At 37.0% G+C, this 22,700-nt stretch overlaps 1 protein-coding gene across 6 annotated transcripts in view; it reads right to left on the bottom strand.

Annotated features, from left to right (window-relative positions):
- Positions 1-22,700, bottom strand: part of XRCC4 (X-ray repair cross complementing 4) — a 188,131-nt gene that overhangs the window by 141,345 nt on the left and 24,086 nt on the right. For all 6 annotated transcript variants that reach the window (XM_065046459.1, XM_065046463.1, XM_065046464.1 and 3 more), the window contains one exon: positions 18,936-19,123. In XM_065046459.1, coding sequence (XP_064902531.1) covers positions 18,936-19,123 — 188 coding nt within the window. The remainder of the gene's footprint in view (positions 1-18,935; positions 19,124-22,700) is intronic.

Raw genomic sequence — 22,700 nt, 5'->3', positions numbered from 1 at the left:
TTGCCTATCTTTCATAGGTGTCAAGTTGATAATGAATGGAAAATTTAGGACCTGTAAAACAGCTGCGCATCTACTCTGACCAAAAGATAATCCTTGAAAACAAACACTGAAGGAAACCAGATCCTATCTCTTTAACAACTCTCCTTAGGCCATCGCTATGAATACTTACTTTTCTTCACCAAAGAGAGCAGCTGCAATCTGTAACAAAATGATCTCCCAACTTAAATGCCCAAATTTAGGGGAAACCCAGAGTTCATTCATTGCAGCCAGCACTTGGGAAATTCTTAGAAACAAACAAACAAACACACACACAACCAGTATAAGCTCAACTGTGTCTTATTTAGAACTTTACGTCTTATTGGCACCTTTATTTTCTGTATTTCAAAATAGGGTTTATAAGGAAGCTGGGAAGAGAGAAAAGGACACCATGTACACAAAGGCATTTTAGTGAAATGTAAAGGACTAGGTAGATGACAATCCTCTCTTTTCCTCTCCTTACTTTAAGGATTGTGCTGAGGGGAAGATCATGTGGAGAATCCCTTTCACCCCCTACTAGATTTGATCAACAAAGAACTTGCCTGGTGCATCTGCTGAAGAGATCTTTTTGCTTAGACTCTGCTTCAGTCTGCTATACAACACACATAATGAAATTTTAACCTATGCAGATACTGCAGTACACCTCTGTGCCAAGGGGACGGCGTTCTTGCAGGAAAGCAGAAAACTTAGAACAGAACATGTGCATTGCAATATTACCATCATCAAGTTTTTGCTTCAGAAATCTAATCAAAGCTAGGAGGTTGTAACTGTGCTTATTAAAGATAACCACCACTCAAGATGTAGATAAAATCCCCCACAAACAAATCTGTATCTTTTTTGTTTTAAATCTATCCCCTTCCTACTACAAAGCAATACAGACTGTGTCAATGCCTCTCACAATTCTTTTCTAAAATCTTCGTAGACCAGAAACAAACTGTCTCTAGTGTTCACTTGGTGTAGTATCTTCCATCTGACAAATGAGCAATGACAAAGCTGTATTCAGTGCATTGCCCAAAACCATCATATCCTCATTTAAAATAAAGAGGTGTGCTGTTTGCCCAGATCTCAGGTTTCTGCCTACCTTCAGTCTGATGAACAGGTGAGACACAACGGGGTAGCTATAGATCTAAGACAATCACTTATAACAAACATTTATAGAAATATTTAATATATTAAAAGTTTGCAATAAATCAAATTAGGAAATTTTATGAGTATTGCTTTTCAACACTTATTTTTCCTGAACTTGTGAGATTATAGCTAGACTGTCCAACAAGAAATATTCTACAATACAGAAAATATATCATCCACAAGACCAGCAGATAAATACAAAAGATTAGAATCTAGCCAATTTTTTTAAGATTATATTTGTACCATAGCTGAGTATGTATCTCTTTAACAAATCAGCTGTACTGGGGCCTTCCCAAAGTAACACCTCTCGCTGCCTCGTTTCATAATGTAAAAATATATGTTCACTTCTTAAAAAGGTATGCTCCTTCAAAAAAGGCCACACAGGTTGCTAAAGAGGTTAAATACAGTTTTTTAGAACTAGTTACAACTTATGCAAGCTTCCAGTGGAGCTTCTGTAAAAACGCCAGACCATTTCAACTAATGAGCCCATTGCATAATCCAAGTTGTGTTAATGTAAGAGACAGGATTACTTTCTAAACTAACAAATGTCTGCAGCTTGGGTGTTAACAACTGTCAATTTATGTTACTTGTTAGCTATAAACCATTTTGGAGCAGAACCTGAAAGCTTTAAGAATAAATACAAAAAGAATATGTGTATCCATCTTCTGTTGCACAGTATTTTGAAAACAGTAATTACACAACATCCATTAAGGATTCAATCATCCATTAGAGAGTCGCACCATATAAATGTCAGGTTTTCACTATATTTTTTTTTCTGAATTATAGGAAACAGAAAAAAGCACTCCTATAGCCTTTACCTTATTTCCACAATTTGTTGAAACGTTTTACAATTTATGCAAGCAATCCTACTAAATACAAAGGACTAATAACCTGTAACTATGCCAAAACTACTCCAGTGAATCATCAATTCTTTCTCTTAAACAATAAGGAAGAAATTTTATTCAATTTCAGAGTGATAATACTGAAATTTTAGAATTTACAGCAGTAATAAAGGATGAGGATTCACATACATTAATAGAAAAACTCCATTCAGAGCCCTATATTTGTCAATACTAATCCATTCAATAAAACTATTTCCCACAATGTATGTCAATGCTCAAAAAATAATTTCAGAATCTTATATATTTTTTCCTCAGCTGTTCCCTTATACTTAGAGCAAAATATGTGTTTCTTTCTCAAATTCAATGCATATCGCTAGCATCCTCAATTAAGGCTACAAAGAGCTCAACATAGCCTCTTATATCTGGGCTTTCCATCACATACTACTAAGTTTTATCACTCTCAGTCACAAAAAGAAAGGTGCATATGATAAAGACAGCTTTCTCTTATTAATCATTTCCTCTTCAAAGGTATTGAAAAGAATAAGGCACAGACATTGTATGCCACCCACCAGACTACTGAAGCATTAAATTTTATGCCTTGGATATGGAGAAACCCCCATGAATTGTTTAACAAGTATTAATGAATTCTTTACACATGGAAATACATTTCTTTCCAAAGTCAAGTTCTAGATTAAGTTTAAAGTCGCAGGTGAAAGAAAAAACGTTCATATGTTGTAGAATCTGTGTGTTATTTTCCTAAGGCATGTGACTTGACATCTAGGGACTTTCCCCGCCCCCCCAGTTCAATTACCTGCTATTTGCTGAATTTCATCATTTTCCACTGTAAAGTACACAAACCACCCATTTTGTAATTTGTTACAATTTCTTTTGTAATCTTCTTGTTTGGTTAGAGAGTTAAATTTTAGGAAGTACAACTCTAAGTGAATGGCCTATAGCAGTTACACTTCAAGCACCGCACTTGAACTTATGGGCTGAGCTCCTTCTTGTCATTGTCAGAAACCACTCCAGGGGAAAAAAACCAAACCTATCACCCAGGAGAAACTTAACGTATCTAGAAAAGTATTAAGGATGGAACTGTGGATTCAACTCTCAGTTTATGCTAAAGAAATGCAATCAAATTTGAAGCATATGTTCCAAGGACGGACATAGGCAGTAAGGAGGAAAACTCTTCCAGAGGATTAAATTCACCCCTGTCTCCCTGCACAGGGAGAAAAGAAAGTCCACTTATTTTGAAAAAGGCCGCAGAGAGGCCAGAACCAAGACTGGCCAGGTACAGTATCAGACTGTCGCTGAGCCTTATGTGCACAAGCTACCAAGCTGAGTCACTCACACACTACGGAATGCAAGTATTTCTTTATGTAAAAGCCATAGAGAACTAAAACCTAATTAGCTAAAATCCTAGACTGACAGCTAACTGATGAAGATTTGATTGCATCCACATTTTCATAAAGTTCTGAGCTGAATCGAAAATTAGTATGCCAGCTGTGGTAAATTTAACAGGAAGCATATAACACTTGTCTGTTCTGTCAACCTCTGAATCATCTGTGAATTATCTGTATCACCCAGAGAACCTCCATTCACTTAAACATGGTGGTATCATGAAATCTGTCTATGAAGGTTCAGAAACTCCCTGACAAGCAACCAGACTTGTCACAGGGTAAGTTTCAAGCTTCACTTTTTCTCTTTGAGCAAGGAAACTCAATCTCCCGAAAGAGCAGCATGATAACCCCTGAATATGTGCATGGATTGATTCACAATTAGAAAGATTTCGACCAGTCTAAAGCCTTAAAATTTCAATCAGAAAAAACAAAACCACCACCACCACACATACAACCAGGAAACAAAAACAACAACAAACCAACCAACCAACCACCAAAATACCCCACAAAACAGCTTCTAAAAAATAATAGGTTCTAAGAAGGGAAAAAGATCCAGGGCAGTTCTCTCAACCAGCTCTGGGAATACTGGGACTAACAAGTGCAGTTTTATCAAGCCCTACAGCACTACAGAAAACCCAAAAAGAAACATTTTTCCCCCATCCCTGCCACTGACTTTAACAGAAAAAAAAACAAACACAGACAAACCCATAAGGAAAGTGACCTTGTCAATATTCAGAGGTATTGTGAAAACAAAAAAACTTTATTTAGCATTAAAAGATACTAGAAATTAACAGAAACAAGTCAAGCATCATAAATTGTGTCACCCAACAAGCATTGGATCCGTTTTACATGCATCAATATAGGTTCCTACTCCTTGAATATCACCTGTGAATATTTTCGGAATGCTACCAGGCACACTTCAATTCCTGTCTCTGATCAAGTGAATTAACACCATCTCAAATTTATTTGCATTCTCTATGTTGCTTTAGTATCAACTGCAACAAAGCTCTAACACAATCAAGATATTGTTCCAAAAATGTGTGGAACAACAAGCTCATGTTTTTGTAATAAGCAGAAAGTAGTACCATCAATATGAAATGGTTTTGTGCAGGTTTCTGTTTAGAAAGCTCTGGAAAAATGGAGTTTCCTAACAAATAAAAGATAGCAGACAATCCCTACAGTCTTACAATTGTCCACGATAACACTTGATTTGTTATTTTTTCCCTGAAACTCTTTAAATTATTTGGACTCTGAATAATATACACAGAAGAAAGATCATGCATAAAGGTACTAGTTCCACAGATGTGTTACCCTCTGGAAGTTTGTTACCCTGAGCGCAACACGACAGTGTTAGGAAAAATGTATGCATAATTCTGATTTTGGCATTCTACTGATTATGTATACTACTCTTTCTAGCCTTTCCATAATAGTGGTCTTGATTAAAGACCATTGTTCAGGAAGGGAAGCACATGTGTTTCCATATGGCAGAAATACACTGCAATGACTTAAACAACATTTGATGAACACATGCAGCTCTGGCAGCGCACCAGAAAGAAACCGCTGCATTCATGTCATGTAAGTACTGTCTGTACGTACACAGCTGCATTAGGATGGGAACAACACTACCACCCAACTCCAAGTCTTAAACTGCCAGCAAAATGTACTAGTGTCCATTTTAGATATCACCTTGTCCAGAAGTTAGAAACAAAACAAGTTAGGCTTTTTTTTTTTTTCTTCCTGATTCTGATCAAGCATTTATTTTAAGCTACTAGCTCACAAGGACAGTTTTAAAATACCTGTTTCTTGTTTAGCCTGCTCTCTTTATTTTCCTGCACATTAAATCTTGATGTTATTTCTGCTCAAATTCACCTCTTCTTTCTAAGTTGATGCCTCTCAGGCCCATTTCTGTTCCAAGCCCTCAAAGGTCCCTCCACCCATATCCTGAACACCTTGTTGTCTGCTCAAGCTCAGCGTGGCTAAAGAACAGATGTTGCCTCCTCCAGATGTTGCCATTTATTTTCTGGGCTGATACAGACCTTAGCATCATGTCTGCTATTAAGGACTGTGGGACAGGGAATATGCTCAGCTCAAATCCCTCCCTTGACCTTCACAGTCTACTTTTGCTATTAAAGGCAATTTTGAAATACTGCTATTAAAGACATTTTGCAATTTTTTATTTTTTCCTCCACCAAAGGAGCAGGTTTATTTTCCTCATGAGGAATTTGGACACCAAGGACATGTATCTGTCGTCTCTCCTCTTGTGTTTGAGTTTTCAGGTGAGGTAGTGCCCACCTTTTATGTTTGTGCCACAGAACCTACAGAGATCCACCAGTCTGACTAACAAATGTAAAGGCAAATCAACTCATAATGGTCTCAGTCTTACCCTATAATAATTAAATGTAACTTAACATCTTCCTGGCATTTTAGCCACAAAGAAAATAGATGGTTTAGAAAAATGGTTTCAAAAATTCTTGAGGCCCACAGGCAAAAAAGAAAATTAAATTAGCATGGCAAATCAAACACATTTGCAGTATACACAGACCAGCAGGATTTCAGCAGTGACATGTATGACGGTCTTGTGAAAGCTGTTGAGCCCAAGTGTTCGCCTCAGTGTTCTTACTCTCAAAACCACAGTGCTCATCCATTTCTAACGCCTCTTGAATCTGTTTTGACATTCAAAAATCAAGGTGTAGCCTGCATAAGAGTTAAAAACATGACCTGTCCACCCACCCTTCCCACACACAATCTGGCAGAATTATTTTTATCAGTAATTAAAAATCCATTTGCATTGCATAACTTGGACTCTTTGGTGCCCTCAATCATTAAGTTGTTAGAGCACTGTCTGGTCATATGCACCTTTTTGTATTGTTAGATGCTATTAAAAGTGGATATGAATATTGATTATCTAACAACAAAATATGAAGTAACAGAGCTTAGGATGAACTATTACAATCCATGAAAATTACTAAGGCTATTACAAGATATATTGTACGCCTGCAGAGAAAGAGCACAGAGACAAACTTCACTACAAATCAACCGATTTTAGAGATGACTGTGGAACAGTTTTTGCTGGTTTTTTTCTTCTACTCATCTTCTCTCAAGATAAAGGGCTGGTACATAAACTTCCTTTTCCAGAGAAAATATGTTAATTTTACAATCCTGCTGGGTTTATCCCAGGGCTATTTCACTGAAATAAGAATTTTTAAACTATAACTATGTCAGGTACCTAATATGCACAACACATACCCTTCCAGGCTTAGCATAATACTTCTGTTACCACATGTCCAACTAGCGGTCTTATTAAAATATAATTTTCCCAAATACCTTGAATAATTAACTCATAGATTGCAAAGGCTCTTGAAAGCAGAACATCTTAGTTACAGAGTTTAGAGATTTTTGAAGCTAATACAAGAGTGTACCAGCAGGCTGATTATTCCTCTGATCTCTTGAACAAGAGAGAATTCACATTTGATTATCTACAGCCAATGAAAACGTGTTTTTTGCCCCCATCACAGCTAACAAAACATTCATCTCAGTATCTCAGAAACATAAGCGGCTTTTTTTGTATAACAATTAGTATTGAATAAAATAAAGTAAAACTTAAATATTTTAATGCAGTTCTTTAAAAAAAATCAAAAATACAGACAGATCACGAACAGACACCTCAAGTATACAAGTTTCCTTAATAAGTAATCCTAAAAAAATCCATAGATGTGTCTAAGTACTGATATTTTTTGTTGTTGACATGCCATGAGAGCCATTTTTGGAAATACCACAGTTGTTTTCTGGACATCTCCACACTAGGACAAGTAGGGATGGGAGCAAACAGAGAAAGATGCTTCCTATTGCTGTGCCTTCAGGCACAGATTTAATTCCAGCACACTCACTTAATAAGGAACCACAGAGGAGATAGTCATGCTACCCTATTGGGAGCAAGACTCAGAAGATGAAGACAGGATCCAGAGACAGACAAGTGCTTTACAGTAAGCACCAAACCTCAGAACTGCCTTCTAGTAAACTGATGTCAGCTTGGAGACAACTGTCATTTTATTATAAATACATGACATTACTAACTCAGTCCCCCTACAGTTTGTGGAGGGGAATCTTTGGAGAGTGACGGATGTCCAAGATGACTGACTTAAACAGTGAAACCTTCACTGTTTAACAGGCAACATGAAGCAAGCTGCCACTTCAGTGAGTTCAATAACTTCCATTGACACTGGGCAAAATTCCCAACCTTTTATAATTATACTTGTGTGTATTCGAAACATCCTTTTAAAAATCCTTCTCTTTGCTCTTCACTAGTATTTGCATTCTTGCTTAACATCCTCAGTTCCAACCTATATCCTACACAATATCACATTATTTCTTAATCTCATTAAAACTATGTTGGTTAATGTATTTCAGCATGCAGTCTGAGCAACACTGACAAAACCATAAAACTGAAGTGGTGAATAGCTGATTTAGAAAATCAGTTTCTCAAAACAGATAGCAAGACTACACTATTTTAACTCCTTTTTGAACCCAGGCAAGTACAAGGCGACAGTAAACTTTTCTGTTTCCAGCTGTTATTAAAAAAAATCTTAAATAATTATCAGTTGTCTCTGCATTATTTAAAAGAAACAAGTTCTCATAAAATGTATGGTTGTTCGACAGGATTTTTGTTTATCTTAAACAGTATTTTACATTGTGAATAAAACAGCACTTGTAGAGGCTTGATCAGCTCCCAATTTTTGTGCAATTATATGCCTTCAGACTTCCAAGTTTACCACATTACCTCAGGCTTAGACCTCTCATCTAGACTAGAACTTTTACTTGCGCTGTAACTGCCAATCAGTATCTCAAGTCTCTAAAACCTACATTAAATAGTTTATAAACTTTTGTTTTTTTTTCCTGAGAGTGATTCAGATCAGAGAAGAAGAGACTCAGGCTAGAAGTAAAGATTGTGGCAGGTTTATTCCAAATAAATAGCAAAAACCATTCATACAATGTTTCTGGGATGGATTAGTTATACATAGAATAACAAATTCTCATTCTTGCTAAAACTGAAAAGCTGCAGAACACAACTGGAAGGTAAGGAGTTCAATACGAAGCCATGAAAATTTATCTCCTATCGCTTTGTGAGTTATATAGCAATCAACTAAGTGCACAGAGAACTAGTACGAAACTTGACAAGCAGCTGAAAATTTGAGGAGGGTAGTAACTCCAGTTTTGCATTAAGTCATTTTAACTAAGTTAGAATTTTGTCCCAAGCTAAACTGCATTTGTATTAAGCATTATCCAATATTGAAGAGTATGTTTCATGCACTATTTTCTAGAAAGAAAAAAAAAAATTAAAATAGGTGTAGAGTAAATGCACAAGAACCCATACTTATCCATTTGTACATATAGACACAAACCGTAATATAGCTTGTACCTGACTACGCAAATCATTTATAAACCACTTCTATTAAGAAAATAAAGGAATGCAGAGATTTAAGACAAAACTAAAATTAAATATGTTTATTGATAGAAACTACTACTGAAAAGCATCACTTTGCAAATCAGAGGACCTTCTCTCACCTAATACATTCCCTTTTAAGTTCCAAATAGTATGTAGGAGACTAAATCTGATGAGATTTACACATCTGATTTCAACGTGACAGATGCTACTTGCTAATAAAGGCCACAACAGCATTTCCTAGATTGGAAAATGCAGTTTATTATTGGAGAGAATGAGGACATATGTGCATTTTTTTTTTTCCTACTAGTATCTTGCTGTTGGAGGGTTCTTTCCACACTCTGCTCCCCTGCTCCACCTCCTGTACACTCACTATTTAAGTGGGGTTACAAGATTCAGAATAATGTAATGTCACAATAAATCCAGATTGAATGAGCAGCAAAAAGCCTGACTGTTTCCAAATTCCGCTTTTTGATACATCTGCAGTGCCTAAGAGCACTCATAAGGTTCTGTTACCACAAATTAGCGTACCTTTACGTATTTCTGTTGTACTGATAACTTAGAGGCATTAATCATGCACCGTGAAGACAACGCGCACAGAGAAGACAACAGAACAAAAATCTGTACCTTGAAGTCTTTAAAAAGCCCAAAACTTAGATTTACCAGATGAGAACACATGTAGGAAAATGCGGATTTCTGTTGTGAAAACCTCAAAAAGCCCAAACTACTACCAGTTACATTTTATATCCAACAGTGAAACTAAATTTTAAATGAAATGTCAAACACTATTTGCAAGAGCATCTGACAAGGGTGGGAGAGTTTTTCCTCTAAAAGATACTATCCAGAAACACTCTTGAAATTGTACAATGCATTTACCCCTACAGGAAACATAATTCTGTAAAAGAACCAAATTCGAGATTTGAAAAACAATGAATCTACTTTCCAAAGGATTTTCCAGTGATTATACTATCTTCTAGAACAATTCTAAAGGAATATTTGACTCACAAAAAATTTCAAATATGTGCAATTCTGCATGCTCTCTGACATCTAACAGGTAGTATCATTCTGTAAAATCCTAAAATCAGACACAACAGTAGTTGTGGTAGCAACTGAGGTCGTGAGGTAGCAAAATTAGAATAGTACCATTCCAGCAGAAAACAGTTGACCTTGCTTTGCTTATTATACAATGAAATTAGGAACCTATTTTCACTGTTTAGAGCAAACTTCATTTTTATGTCAGAATTACTAATACCCAGTGACTTTCTAAGATAAGGGAACAAGCAAAGCTATACGTATTTCACGTCACTGGAACGCAAGGGAAGAAAATAACAGAACATGTAACACCTTCCTCACTGCAAAGTACTACAGCTACCTAATTCCTGCATCACATTATACAAAGACATTTCTGTATTTGCCAGTTTTAAAAAAACACACTGGATATCTCAAATTCTCTCTTTTATTTCAGTATGTAACTGTTGCAAAACAAGTATGTGTGTTGAAATTAACTGGAAACATACACTTAAAGCCTTGAGGGCTAAAACACATCTATTCAATATTTTATACTGGTAAAGATTCTATTTAATGAGCACAAAATTTAACAAAACATGATTAACCTGAGCTTAAGGGTTTTCCTGTGCCTTTGCAGGTAGAAAGATGAATGCTTCCTCTCAAGCTGCAAAAGCATTTCTGAAGTGAAACATAGGAGAGATTCTTGCTGTTCTTCAACCTCTGATTGCTGTACATCCATACAAAGAATATGAGACTAGAGGCTTGTAGTGAAGTTTTAAAACCCACACACAGTAATTTATTTTCCAGAGCATCTACTGTCCCCTATATTTTCCTTGAGAAACCAAGACTTGTCAATATGTCATGATTTAAAGATTTTCCTGCTAAAAAGAAAGCATTTGTACTCAGCAGTACAAGGAAAAGTAAGCCTTAATGTGCACACAGAGATTTGAAATGCACAGCAGGTGTGCTAAATAGGGAAAATATGAAGGAATTGAGAAGAAGGGAGGGAAGACAGTACAATAACATCAGGAAGGAGAACAGACAACTGACAATTTTCCTTGCATAGATCAAAATCTGTTACTATGCTATTTTAAGAACATTTTATAGCTATTTTTAATATTTAGACCATCATTGTACTCGTGAAATAAGAAAATGCCCTTTATAGTGTCATTTACAATAGTCCTTAAAATAGCTGAACTATTTTTGGCTAATTAGATAGTTCCAGTAAAATTCACAAATCCACACAGGTAGAGAGACACTGGAGAGGTATTTATTCATTGTGTTCGATTCTTCCTTTTTCAACAATCCCTCGTTTTAAAGGTATACACTACCAGCATTTTACGTGTATTTCCCCCCAACAGTTCTCTGAACCACTGCTTACCAGAAGCAACCATCAAGAACCTTATTACGATAAAATAATTCAACAAGGAAAATAGCATTACTTAATTCTCTAGGACTTTTGTCAAATATTGTACATATATTTGGGGGTGTGGGATTTTTTCAATAGCTTTTCTTACCTCAAGGCTATAGAAATGATCCACTGCATTTAAAGTGTACCTACAAAAACGGAGGAGTTCATAAGGTACACTTCAGGCGAGATGGGGAAAAATCATGTAGCACTTAGAAGTCTGAGATTACGCAAAAGATAACACTTAGTGTTTTTATTATATAAGGCACATTAGTAAGCTATTTCTAAAACAGGCTTCTGAGAAACTCATTCAAGTGTACGCTCTTAAATCCTGAAGTATACAGATATAAATGATACAGAAGAGACAGTGCCTTAACACTGACCTAAAAATTAATCATTTCATCTTTCTGTCTTTTCGGTTAGGCAGTTAGTTGAACTGCCTGGGAAACAATCTGAACTCTGAGTGACCTTTGTTATCCAAACAACATATCCTCAATGGTTTAGAGCAAAGTAACTACTCAAACCTTGAACCAAGACAGTTTGGACAGCACAGAAGGGATCTGCCAATTCTACCTCACTCATTTAGAGTGCTGCAAAAAGTTTGGTTAGCACTAATTTATCCAACTATTTTTAACTTGTAGTAAACTCATAATGAACTCACAGAACAAACCACGGAAAAGCAGCAACAGGAAATGGAAGAGACAAATAACAGCATCTCTTCCATCAGCCTAGTTAGCAACAGCACTGTATCCAAGGTGGAATTTCTTAAGCTCACGTCCTCCCTGTTTACAAATTTACACAACAGGCAAGAAAAAGAACAGAGCCTGTCACATTACTGTAAAAAAGAAGACTGCTACCACTCAAATAGTTGTTTATCAAAGGCTACTTAATCAATTTAATTGCCAGTACAAAAAAAAAATCTTGCCGGATTTCCATTATTTATTATATGTGGAGTGACTCGCTGAAGTACTTGGAAAGATTTACTTCCAAGTGGTCACCTACTTAGATCAAGCGCTAAATCACTGACTCTGTGATGGTGTTTGTTTAGGTGGCAGCAGTTTAGTTGGCCCAGTCTCAATGGCCCCTTACTGAGATCTCTGTGTGTGTGGCCCCTTTTGCACTGCAGCTGGCTTGACACACAAGTCCCACTGTATACCAAACCCATTGTTATTTTAATGTGACTCTTAACAGTCTACTTTGCGCTCACCACCCTAAAAGCAGTTCCTAAGGGCAGAGTGCTGAACGCCCTACAGCAAAGCCACCTGCCATGAGAAAGATAAATCACAAAACACATCAGAATTTTTATAGGTGTAATTTTTTAGGCTTGGTTTCATCAGTCTGAGATACAGCTAGAACAAGTATTCATAAAACTCAGACAGCATTTTATCTTTTTTGATTATAGTTTCAAAAAGTAAGAAAGCACTAAAACATTTAGAGAATTCCCTTATGTTAGACTATTATTCCTATTCTGATACTTTTAAAACTAGATGTAACGATGACACTGCAAAATAATCAAGTTACGTAGCTATCTCCTCTAAATCAGATATGAGTTCTGACTTGGGAAAGTTCTCCATCCATTCAAACAAAAATCATCAGCACCTAAGTAGACCCTTACATTACATTAACCTTACATATAGATCATTCTTATCTATTGTTACACACACTTTCAAAAGGATTTAGAGGTATGGGTTTGGTTTTATCAAGTAAGAACAGTGCTGGAGTAGTTGCAAGCATTTCCTTCTAGACATCTAGCTTTCGCGCTAGACATCAGTTTATGGAAGGAACCTACCTGTTCATCAACTAAACAACAGGTGAATTAGATTATAAATTGAGATCTTTCTAACAACTGTTACACAGGTGCACTAAATGACTCCCCTGAACTTTATTTATGCTGATAGTAAAGGCTATACAAAAAGTTGTCAAAGGGATTTCACATCTGGATGCAGGTTGCCTTCTTGCATTCCCTAAGTTGTTGCAAGTTTCCTTGGCCTTCAAAGTAGAGCTTTGGCTAACAAGTGTAATTCCAGCCTTAATGAGCCAGTACAAAAGAGGGGGAAGTAATTTTGAGGAACCATAGACCAGCTTTTAATCTCTAAACTTATTCACTTCCATAAGCAAATAAGGGATAATTACTCTTCCCTATCAGCTAGGAAAGGAAAACCAAACTGATCTTCAAGGGCTTGTTTGTAAGCTTACCTTGATGAGGAGATGTTTACAATGCCCGCTTTTATTGCTATAGTGGAGAATCATCTGTCAGACTTACCATTGACAAATGTTCCATCTAGACTACAAAAGATATAAGAAGCTTTGAAAAACCAACCTGTGACACACAATGAGGGATGATAAACCTGTTTTCATGAGGCAACTTGCAAAAACTACATCCTCCAGCCTATTGCTCTTCAAATTGTCTGTCTGTCTGTGTGTAAATGCAAGTTCCTTAGTAAAGGCTTTTTCATTTCATCACAGAACAACGAAGCTCACATATGCAGCGGCATGCACAGGCAAGCAGAGATTCACAGGTTTTGGGGATGGATGCCCCCTCTCAAGTCATCTAATGTACTATACTGCCAATGCGGGACAGTTACTTACAGTGCATTTTACATTCCTTTGTCCAGTCCATTTTTAAGTGACTGACATAACAGGGCTGCTACCACTTCCTCCGGCAAACACTGCAGCACTAATACAAATGTCGATGTTCAAAAATTTTTCTCAATAATATGCCTACATTTTCCTTTGATTAACAACACCCCATTTTGTTTTGTACTCCTAGAGACTACCTAGTACCGTTTTGGCACATAATTATACTCTAGGGAAGCAGATCTTTAGCAAGCTGCTCCAAAGAATGTAAAAATTAATTCAAATATCACATCTGAGTACAGGCATGGAAACACAAAAAATCAGTATCTACCACATTTTAGCATCATCAAGTGATTATTACCACCATCTACAGATATTCTCTACCAGAAGTCTGGGAAACAGAAATGCAAGTGAACAACTGAAAAAAAAAAAAAAAAAGAAAAAAGAGGCATCTCAGGAAAACAGACTGTTGAAAACAGAGCATTTCAGATTTATATATTCACTAACCCCGTGAAAATCACGTGTCAATAAATTATGTGACATATATACATATAGTATTTCAACATGAAAGAGAAAAATCAAGTGATGCTGGTGTTATAGTTAACTTTACTTCATATCATCCAATAATGATTAAATTACTGACCTGTAACACTGTAAACATTATTTTCTAAGGGTATAGTTTTTGAACCCTAACTTCTGATGCACTACCAACTACCATATGAAAGCTTCTGTTATTTGTTATTTATGCTTACTAAGTTCCTACTCTACGTATGAAGTATGCTAATCACATACAGAGCATTTTTCACATGTGCAGATATTTGCAAGGAACAGGGATCAACAGATTCACCAAGAGGATCAACACAGATGTAGCAATTCCCTTCTTCCACATGGATGCAATATACAAAATATATATAATATATATATATATATATTTGAAGTTTATTGTTGTTCTTCTGCTCTCTCAGACACATTGTCTTTCTGAATTTAATAATAGTATGGAGTTTACTAATTTTTTAACTACTGTGAATTGCAAATGCATCAAGAAAATTATTTGAGACTATTCATTTAAACTATGGTATTTACAAACAAATATTAATTTTTGTAACATGGAGATAGAAAAAGAAGCAATTTGTCTTACAAACTGCAAGAATTTACCACTGTGAGTTCTTTAAGACGCTTTTAACGTGCTCATTCTAGTTGGGGTATACCCATCATGTACCTAAACCTCAGAGACTTCCCAGGCAGCTATTATTGATAGACTGTGTAGATATAATTTGTAAATAAGGGCCCAGGACATAACTCAACTGAATCAATGATGTATCTAGAAGAAAAAAGGCAAAATATTTTGCAAAAATTCTGATCTTCATTTTTGATACGAATTAGTGGTTTACCCAGACTGGATGGAGAGCTATGGCAGGGCACTGCCCTTGAAATTACTGTCTGAGATGGGCACAGTTGCTTGTTGTTGATCAATATCACGCTGCAGGTAGGTTTCACTGAAATTCATTAAAATAATCAAATTTGTGTATAAAAGCATGCATATACCTCTAACAAAAGGCACATTGATTTTCCAAGAGTACAAAATTAATTCTTAGGCACTTTTGTACTTATTGGATAAAACAAAATGCACTAACAGCTGCATGAACTGATAAGCGTTTCATAGATCAAAGTATAACAACATATTTCAGAATATTTGGGGTTTTTTAACTAAAACATGTTAAACATGCTATTTAAGACTAAGCAAAACTTTCAGTGTTCAAACAACCACCCACATCTTCATGCATACTTTCCTGCAATATCTCCTTTTGTTATATCTCAAATGATAAAAACATTTAAGAGTAGTAATCTTCTAATTGTTCCTGATAATTCAATGGACTTTTCTCACAATGGGAAATAACAATTTAATGGGGTAGGATAGAAGAACTAAGGAACTCAGAAGTAGTATTATATGCACTACTGTCAAAATTGGAAATGATCGTTGCTTTTCCTTTATGCTCACATTTTTAAACAAAAACATGAAGACTAACTATATCTCTCAGTTTGACTGCAGGTGGCACATCTAAGAAAATAAATACAGCACGGTTTAATCAAAAGCTCCCTCCCCTCCACACACACATCATCATTGTGGTCCAAACCCACCTACCGCACAACACCCTTCCCAAGACTAGGAAGACTGTAATTTGTCTGTATACACAGTTGCTGAAATATAAAAAGACACTGAGAAAATATTAATAATGACTAAACAAAAGATGTAAAGACAAATACCCAGCAAGAAAAATAAGTACTGATAAAAGATAAACATGGAATTTAAGTCGTGTTTAAGTTGTAAGGTAGTTGCCCTCAGCTTCCTCTGTGGCAAATAGACATTTAGCTGAACCTCAGACCTCTAGATTTACAGAGCCCAGGTAGACTAATTTCCCAGTCTGTCAGTGATAGATAGACACCTGAATACTTCCACAGAGAATCTGCAAAATGATTGAAACATATTATATTATAGACCTGAAAGCTATGTGTAATTCTGAAAAAGGTTTCAGCAATTTTGTTTGTAGGCATTAGTTTAGTAATGGAGAAAAAAATCCTGTATTTTCACCCAAGAAGTGACATCCTTTCTAAAAACATTATTTTGACACCCAAAGCTAAAAGCATGCATAGGAATCAGGACACTTTGTATTTTCAATTTCTTTGGCCAGATTATTATTTTCCCAAATTGACATAAAGAAGTCTTCACATGAATTAAATTACTAGTAAACCTTAACTGATGGAAACCTCTATTAGGTGGGCCCATTTACATGAAGATACCTTCCTTTAATGAAAAAGAGTATTTATTTTATCTGTCTGGTATTTAGACTATATTATGTGTGACACCAACAAGAAAAACAGGATTCTTAAAATCACTGCTCTTATTTTTCTAAGTAAAATTTGGTCCTCACCTTTGTAGTCCTGCTGTAATATAGTACTTTTCACCTAGACCCTCTGTGAACAGCACTCTGCCCTGTGTCCTCACAGGAAGTGTCAAGAATGGGGTACAGAGCCCATAAAGCCTTGGGTAAATACATAGAAATACTAATAACGCAGAATGGAATATTTACACCACCTAACCTGTCGCATCTCAGCCAAATTGCGCTAGAATTTCCTATACTGCATAAGAAAAAATTCTTATAATTAAGTACTCTTAAGAAGATGAACTTCATTCCACTGAATTTACCTTTTTGTGTTCACTAAAGTGAAACCAAGATTCTGATCACAAGCACATAGGTGAGCTACTACAGATTAGGTAATATAAATGTCCCCCCTCTTTAATGTGAATTTTACCTCTTCTCATCTAAGGGATAGACATACATGAAATACACACATACTCCCATTTCAGGTTTGTGACCAATACCTACACTGCATTCTTTGCCTATTTCCAGTTTAAAGGAGAAAAAGTATTTCCACCTTTTCTTTGTTTTGTTGTAAGTCATACACTTCTGCTAGTTTCTTAAAAGGTGATACTTGCGAAAATTGACTGAATGAGAAGCAAACCACATCCCAATGGTCCGAAGCAGAAACTATTTACAACAAAGCAGGTAGGACAATCCATAGACATCTTGCTCCCAGAAACAACTCCATGTGAGATATTTTTCCCCAGGGAAAAAACAAACAAAACCAACCAAACAAACAAAAATACAACAAAAACAAACAAACCACAAAAACGAAACAAAAAAACAAAAAACACCCCACACACCAAAACCCAAGCAAATCTGGCCAAATAAATTCCTAATTTTCCCTACCTGCAATCAATCTCCATTTCCCCCCACCCAATTTTCTTCCCCTCAATAATGCTAGTGAAACTGACTGCAGAACCATGAACATGCAGTGCCATGAACTGGATCAGTGCAATTTTACAATCAGTGCAATTTTAAAACAGTGCTTTCTAAACCCAAATTATTTTACTAACGTGGGTGAGTGGTCAGTCAGCCCAATTTCTATCCTAGTACTACAGAAGCTGTGACAAACCTCAGGAAAGGCAGAACATTCATTTATTTTTAGGGACAGGGGAGGAAGGAGTACAAGCAAACATGATTACCTTAAATTAGCTTATTCCCCAGAAAAGTTTTAACACCAAACCACAACCTGAAATAGCCAGAAGTGTCTACAGATACAAATTATACTGATTTCTTTCCTGCTTTAAGAGGGTTCTTTCCCTTGCAGCCAAAAAACCAACATGAGACCACATTCCCAGTTGTAATTTAGTGCATTTCCAAGCAGGAAACAATTTTAGTGTTAGCTTCCAAAATATTTAAAGTAATAGAAAAGCTCATTTTAAAACTATGTTTTAACGATTGAAAATAAACTTACTTAAACTGTAGCATTCTTCCTTATTTAGGTGAGTAGGGAGAAAGAAGCAGCAAGCAAGGCAGAAATGCATTGAGGACTGGAATGTCAAAAATGAAGGATATTTCCCGAGTTTGGAATTAAAAGCAAAGTTACAGCTTGTAGAACATATTGCCTTAAAACTAAACTGCAGCTCCAACATGTAGGCATACCCTGCTTAAACAAACCAAAATATAAACTTCAGGATCACAGGACAGCTTGTGTTGGAAGGAACCTTAAAGATCATTTAGTCCAACCCCCTGCCATGGGCCGGGACACCTTCCACTGGACCAGGTTGCTCAGAGCTCCATCCAGCCTGGGCTTGATCACTGCCAGGGATGGGGCACCCACAGCTGCTCTGGGCAGCCCGTGCCAGGGCCTCACCACCCGCATGGGGAAGGATTTCTTCCTAATACCAAACCTAAACCTACCTTTTTTTCAGTTTAAAACTGTCACCTCTCATCCTATCGCTACACTTAGCGAAACTTAAATAGAGGAGTGATACTCTTATTCAGTAGCATTTAAGAAAGTAACATAGAAATAGTTCTATTGATATCAACCTTTATAGGAAAAGACAAAGTTGTTTCTAGTTTGGCCTGTGGCAGAGTTCACAATATTCATTCACTCTGAAATACATATCACAGGTCAATTTGATTTTAAAGTACCTAATAAAATACAGAAATGTACGAAGATGGTCTTTCTCATAGTTTAACAGTCAGATTTAAACATTTAACTGTACTTACAGATCCATCTTTCAGATTTCTTTCGTAAGAGAAGTGACACTCCATATTTTCTTCATCTCTTGAAATAACGAAGTTATATTTGCCAGCTGATTCTTCTCCAGCTATTAATGCTTTCCTCAGTTCTTCAACATACTTTTCTCTATTCATTTCCATGTCAGCAGCCTCCCTAGAAATTTCAGCTTCAGACACTATCAGAAAAAAACATGTGAGAAATAAATACTCATATGTGTGTAAACATGTATATATATTTATATGTACACACGGAGACACACAACTTAAGGGACACACAAATATTAAGAGCCTGTTCTTTCTTTGACATCTATCAGTGTGTCAGACACTAATAGAAATGTATCAAGAATACTGTGTTTTTCATAATAATTATGTTTTATCCCTTTTATCCATCTGAAAGTGGTTTATTGCTACTAGTCCACAATTCTACTTGCTTTAAGTTATTCTGAATAGCACTAACTTACAGCAAAGAGTGGAAAGTTTTAATTATGATTTATTTTGCCCTCTCTCTGAGAATATGCAATCTAAACCCTATAAGACAACAAATGCAACTGTCACCTCACACATTCTTGATTCAGTTTTCCAAATCTGTAACTTACAACCTTAAAAGAAAATAAATGGTCAATTTACAAATGAAGCTGTCCCTAGAGACTTGAGAATCTATGTTTTACGGTTTGCATTCAAGGACCACTACACAGGAGACGTATCTCCAGTTTGCATTAAAGCAGGTCTATGGAGAAAATTTTATTCAATTTCTTTGAAGATGAAAAATGATTTAATATGGTACAGAACAGGGCAATAAAAATGTACTGTTGTTAAGAGCAATGATAGCCTTTCCTGTCTGCTTCTATTAATTTCTTTCTTCCTAAATCTTCTTTTGGTTAACCCCCAAACTGAAATGGCAGCTTATCAAGATGCATCGTTTTTTACTTGGAGTAGCAAGAAACAGTTCTTTATTTTACCACCTGGGCTCCTTGTTATTTTCTTTCCTTTTCCTTTTATTCTACATACTGTTTCCTCAGTACTTCTAGAGACCAAATGTTAATAAGAATAATTATCTCAATGATGAATGCAGAGTTTCATCCATAGACAGATATAAGCAAAGACTCAAAACACAAGTTGAGATAGGATATGTATAACATAATGCAGGCTTTAATGTGTTGCCTACCGAGACAGGACTTTAGATTGTTTACTTGATTAACAGAAGTATTTCCTTTTCTTCTGACCAATTTCCTGAGGAAGACTGCTCTAGATTGTTATTTGCCCCTGCTTGCTCTTAGACCTTTCTGGCATTTGCCTGGCATTTGAGAGAGCATGTTATGCAAAAGAGCATTAGCTTGTGACAGCCTGAAAAAAAACCATGCGCAAAACAAACACCTTCCCCACCTCCCCCTGTTTCCCCACCAAAAAACAACCCAAAACCCAATAATAACAAAAAACCCCACCAAACTGCAAGTGACTTAAGAAAAGCATCCCATCTAAAACCTCTATTAATAATTATGTTTCTTTTCTATACAAATGCCTTTGAAGACAGTTTTATATTGAGACAAAAGCCTGCACATGTATTGAAATCATAGTGATAGAAATAGAACGACATTTCAATCAAATATGAGCCTGTTCAAATTGCCTCATTTTTCTCCAGTTTCCTTCTTGACACAGGAGCTAATCTCATTGCAAAGGAGGTGGTACATATCAAATCAATCCACCACATAAAAATACAGCAAAGAGGTAAATGTATAATGATTTACTATCAATAGTTATATCCTCACACATTCCAGGATTTCTGAATTAATTCTGCACCTTCAGTAATTTTAGCTTGTTTTCAGGGACTCAGCGTGGTTGAGGTTGGAAAGAACCTCTGGAGATGATCTATTCCAACTCGATTGATCGAAGAAGGGTCAACTACATAGGTTCCTCAGAAGCATGTTTTGAACAGGTTTTGAATATCACCATGGACTGAGGATCCCTGTCCTCTCCATGCAATCTGTTCTGGTGCTTGGTCGTCCCTATGGAAAAAAACCCTCTTTTTGCCCCCATGTTCAAATGGAATTCTTTTATTTCAGTGTGTGCCCATTGCCTCTTGTCCTTTCACTGGACATCACTGAGAAGAGCCTGGCTACATCTTTTTTACTCCCTCTCATCAAGCCTTCATTGATGAACTGATTAAAACCACCCTGTGCCTTCTCTCCTCCAGGCTGCACAGTCCCAGTACTTTCAGCACCTCCTAGAATGACAGATCCTCAACTCCTTCAGTCATCCTCATGGACTGTCACTGGACTTGTGTCTTTTTCACACTGGATAGACCAGAACCGGACACTGCATCACAAGTCTCATTAGGGCTGAGCAGAGAAGGATCACCTCGACCTGCTGGGTACACTCTTCCTAATGCAGCCCAAGAGGCTGTTGGCCTTATTTGCCACAAGGCGATCTTGCTGGCACATGTTCAACTTCTTGTCTACCAGGACTCCCAGGTCCTTTTCAACAAGGGACCTGCTTCCAGCCAGTCACCCAAGGCACTTGTACACGCTGGAGCTTATTCCTCCCCAGGTCTATAGTCTTGTATTTCCCTTCATTGAATGTCATGAGGTTCCTGTCAGCCCATTTCTCCAGCTTGTCCAGGTCCCTCTGAATGGCAACCTAATCCTCCATCAAACCCTCCTCCTAGTTTCGCATCATCTGTAAACTTGCTGAGGATGTATTGTGATTAATGAAGACGTTAACAGTATATGACCCCGTGCTGACGTTTGTGGTACAGGGCCACTAGTAACTGGCTTCCAGCCCAGGCTTCATGTTACTGATCAGAACCCTTTGAAATCTGGCTTAACAGGCTGAGCTCAATCCATTATAGTGTTCATTTGTTCATTCCTCTAGTCCATAATTTACCAGTTTGTCTATGAGGATGTTAGAGGACACCGTGGTGAAAGCTTTGCTAACTAAAGGCAAAAATACACTGCTCTCCTCCCATTCAGCAAGCTTCTAATTTCATCAGAGAAGGTTATCAGGTGAATCAGGCCTGGCTTCCCCTTTGTAAATCCATACTGATTACTCACCATCTTGTTCTTAATATTTTTTTCAATCACTTTCAAGAAATATTCCTCCAACAGCCTCTGGCTGATAATCATCTAGTTACCAAGATCCATTCCCTTACTCTTCCCAAAGATGAAAGAGACATTTATTTCAGTCCTTACAAATAATCCAGGATCAGTATTACCTTGCAAAAATAGTCGATAGCGGCCTCACAATGCCATGGGCCAGATCCCTCAGCACTCAGTCACATCCAATCGGTTTCCATGGACTTCGGTACATCCAGATTCTTAAGACAGTCTACAACCTGATCCTGTCCCAAGCGTAACTCTCCTTTGCTCCTAACTTTCTCACTGATTTGAGAGGCTTGCGATTTCTGAAGGCCAAACTTAACCAACAAAGGCGGCACTGAGTAGTGTCTCAGTCTTTTCCATGCCCTTTATCACAAGTCCCCCCACCCCATTCTGTAGCATGCCCACATTTACCCCCATCTTCCTTTTGCTGCTCATTGGCCTGCAGAAGTCCTAGTCGCCTTTCCCCTTCCTCACTTGTGCTCTGGCTTTACAAACCCCATTCCAGCACGGTTGGTCAGTGTCTCTATATCCCTCCCTGGTCACCTTCTCCTGGCTTCCACCTCTTGTACATTCTCTTTTTGTCTGAGATTAGCCAGGAGCTTCTTGTTCACCCATGCAGACCTCCCACCACCTTTGCTTAATCTTCCATTCCAGTGAG

Source organism: Columba livia, chromosome Z (assembly GCF_036013475.1).
Source record: "Columba livia isolate bColLiv1 breed racing homer chromosome Z, bColLiv1.pat.W.v2, whole genome shotgun sequence".
NCBI lineage: Eukaryota > Metazoa > Chordata > Aves > Columbiformes > Columbidae > Columba > Columba livia.
The sequence above is the reverse complement of the archived record's forward strand: the minus strand, read 5'-3'. Positions and strand labels throughout refer to the sequence as shown.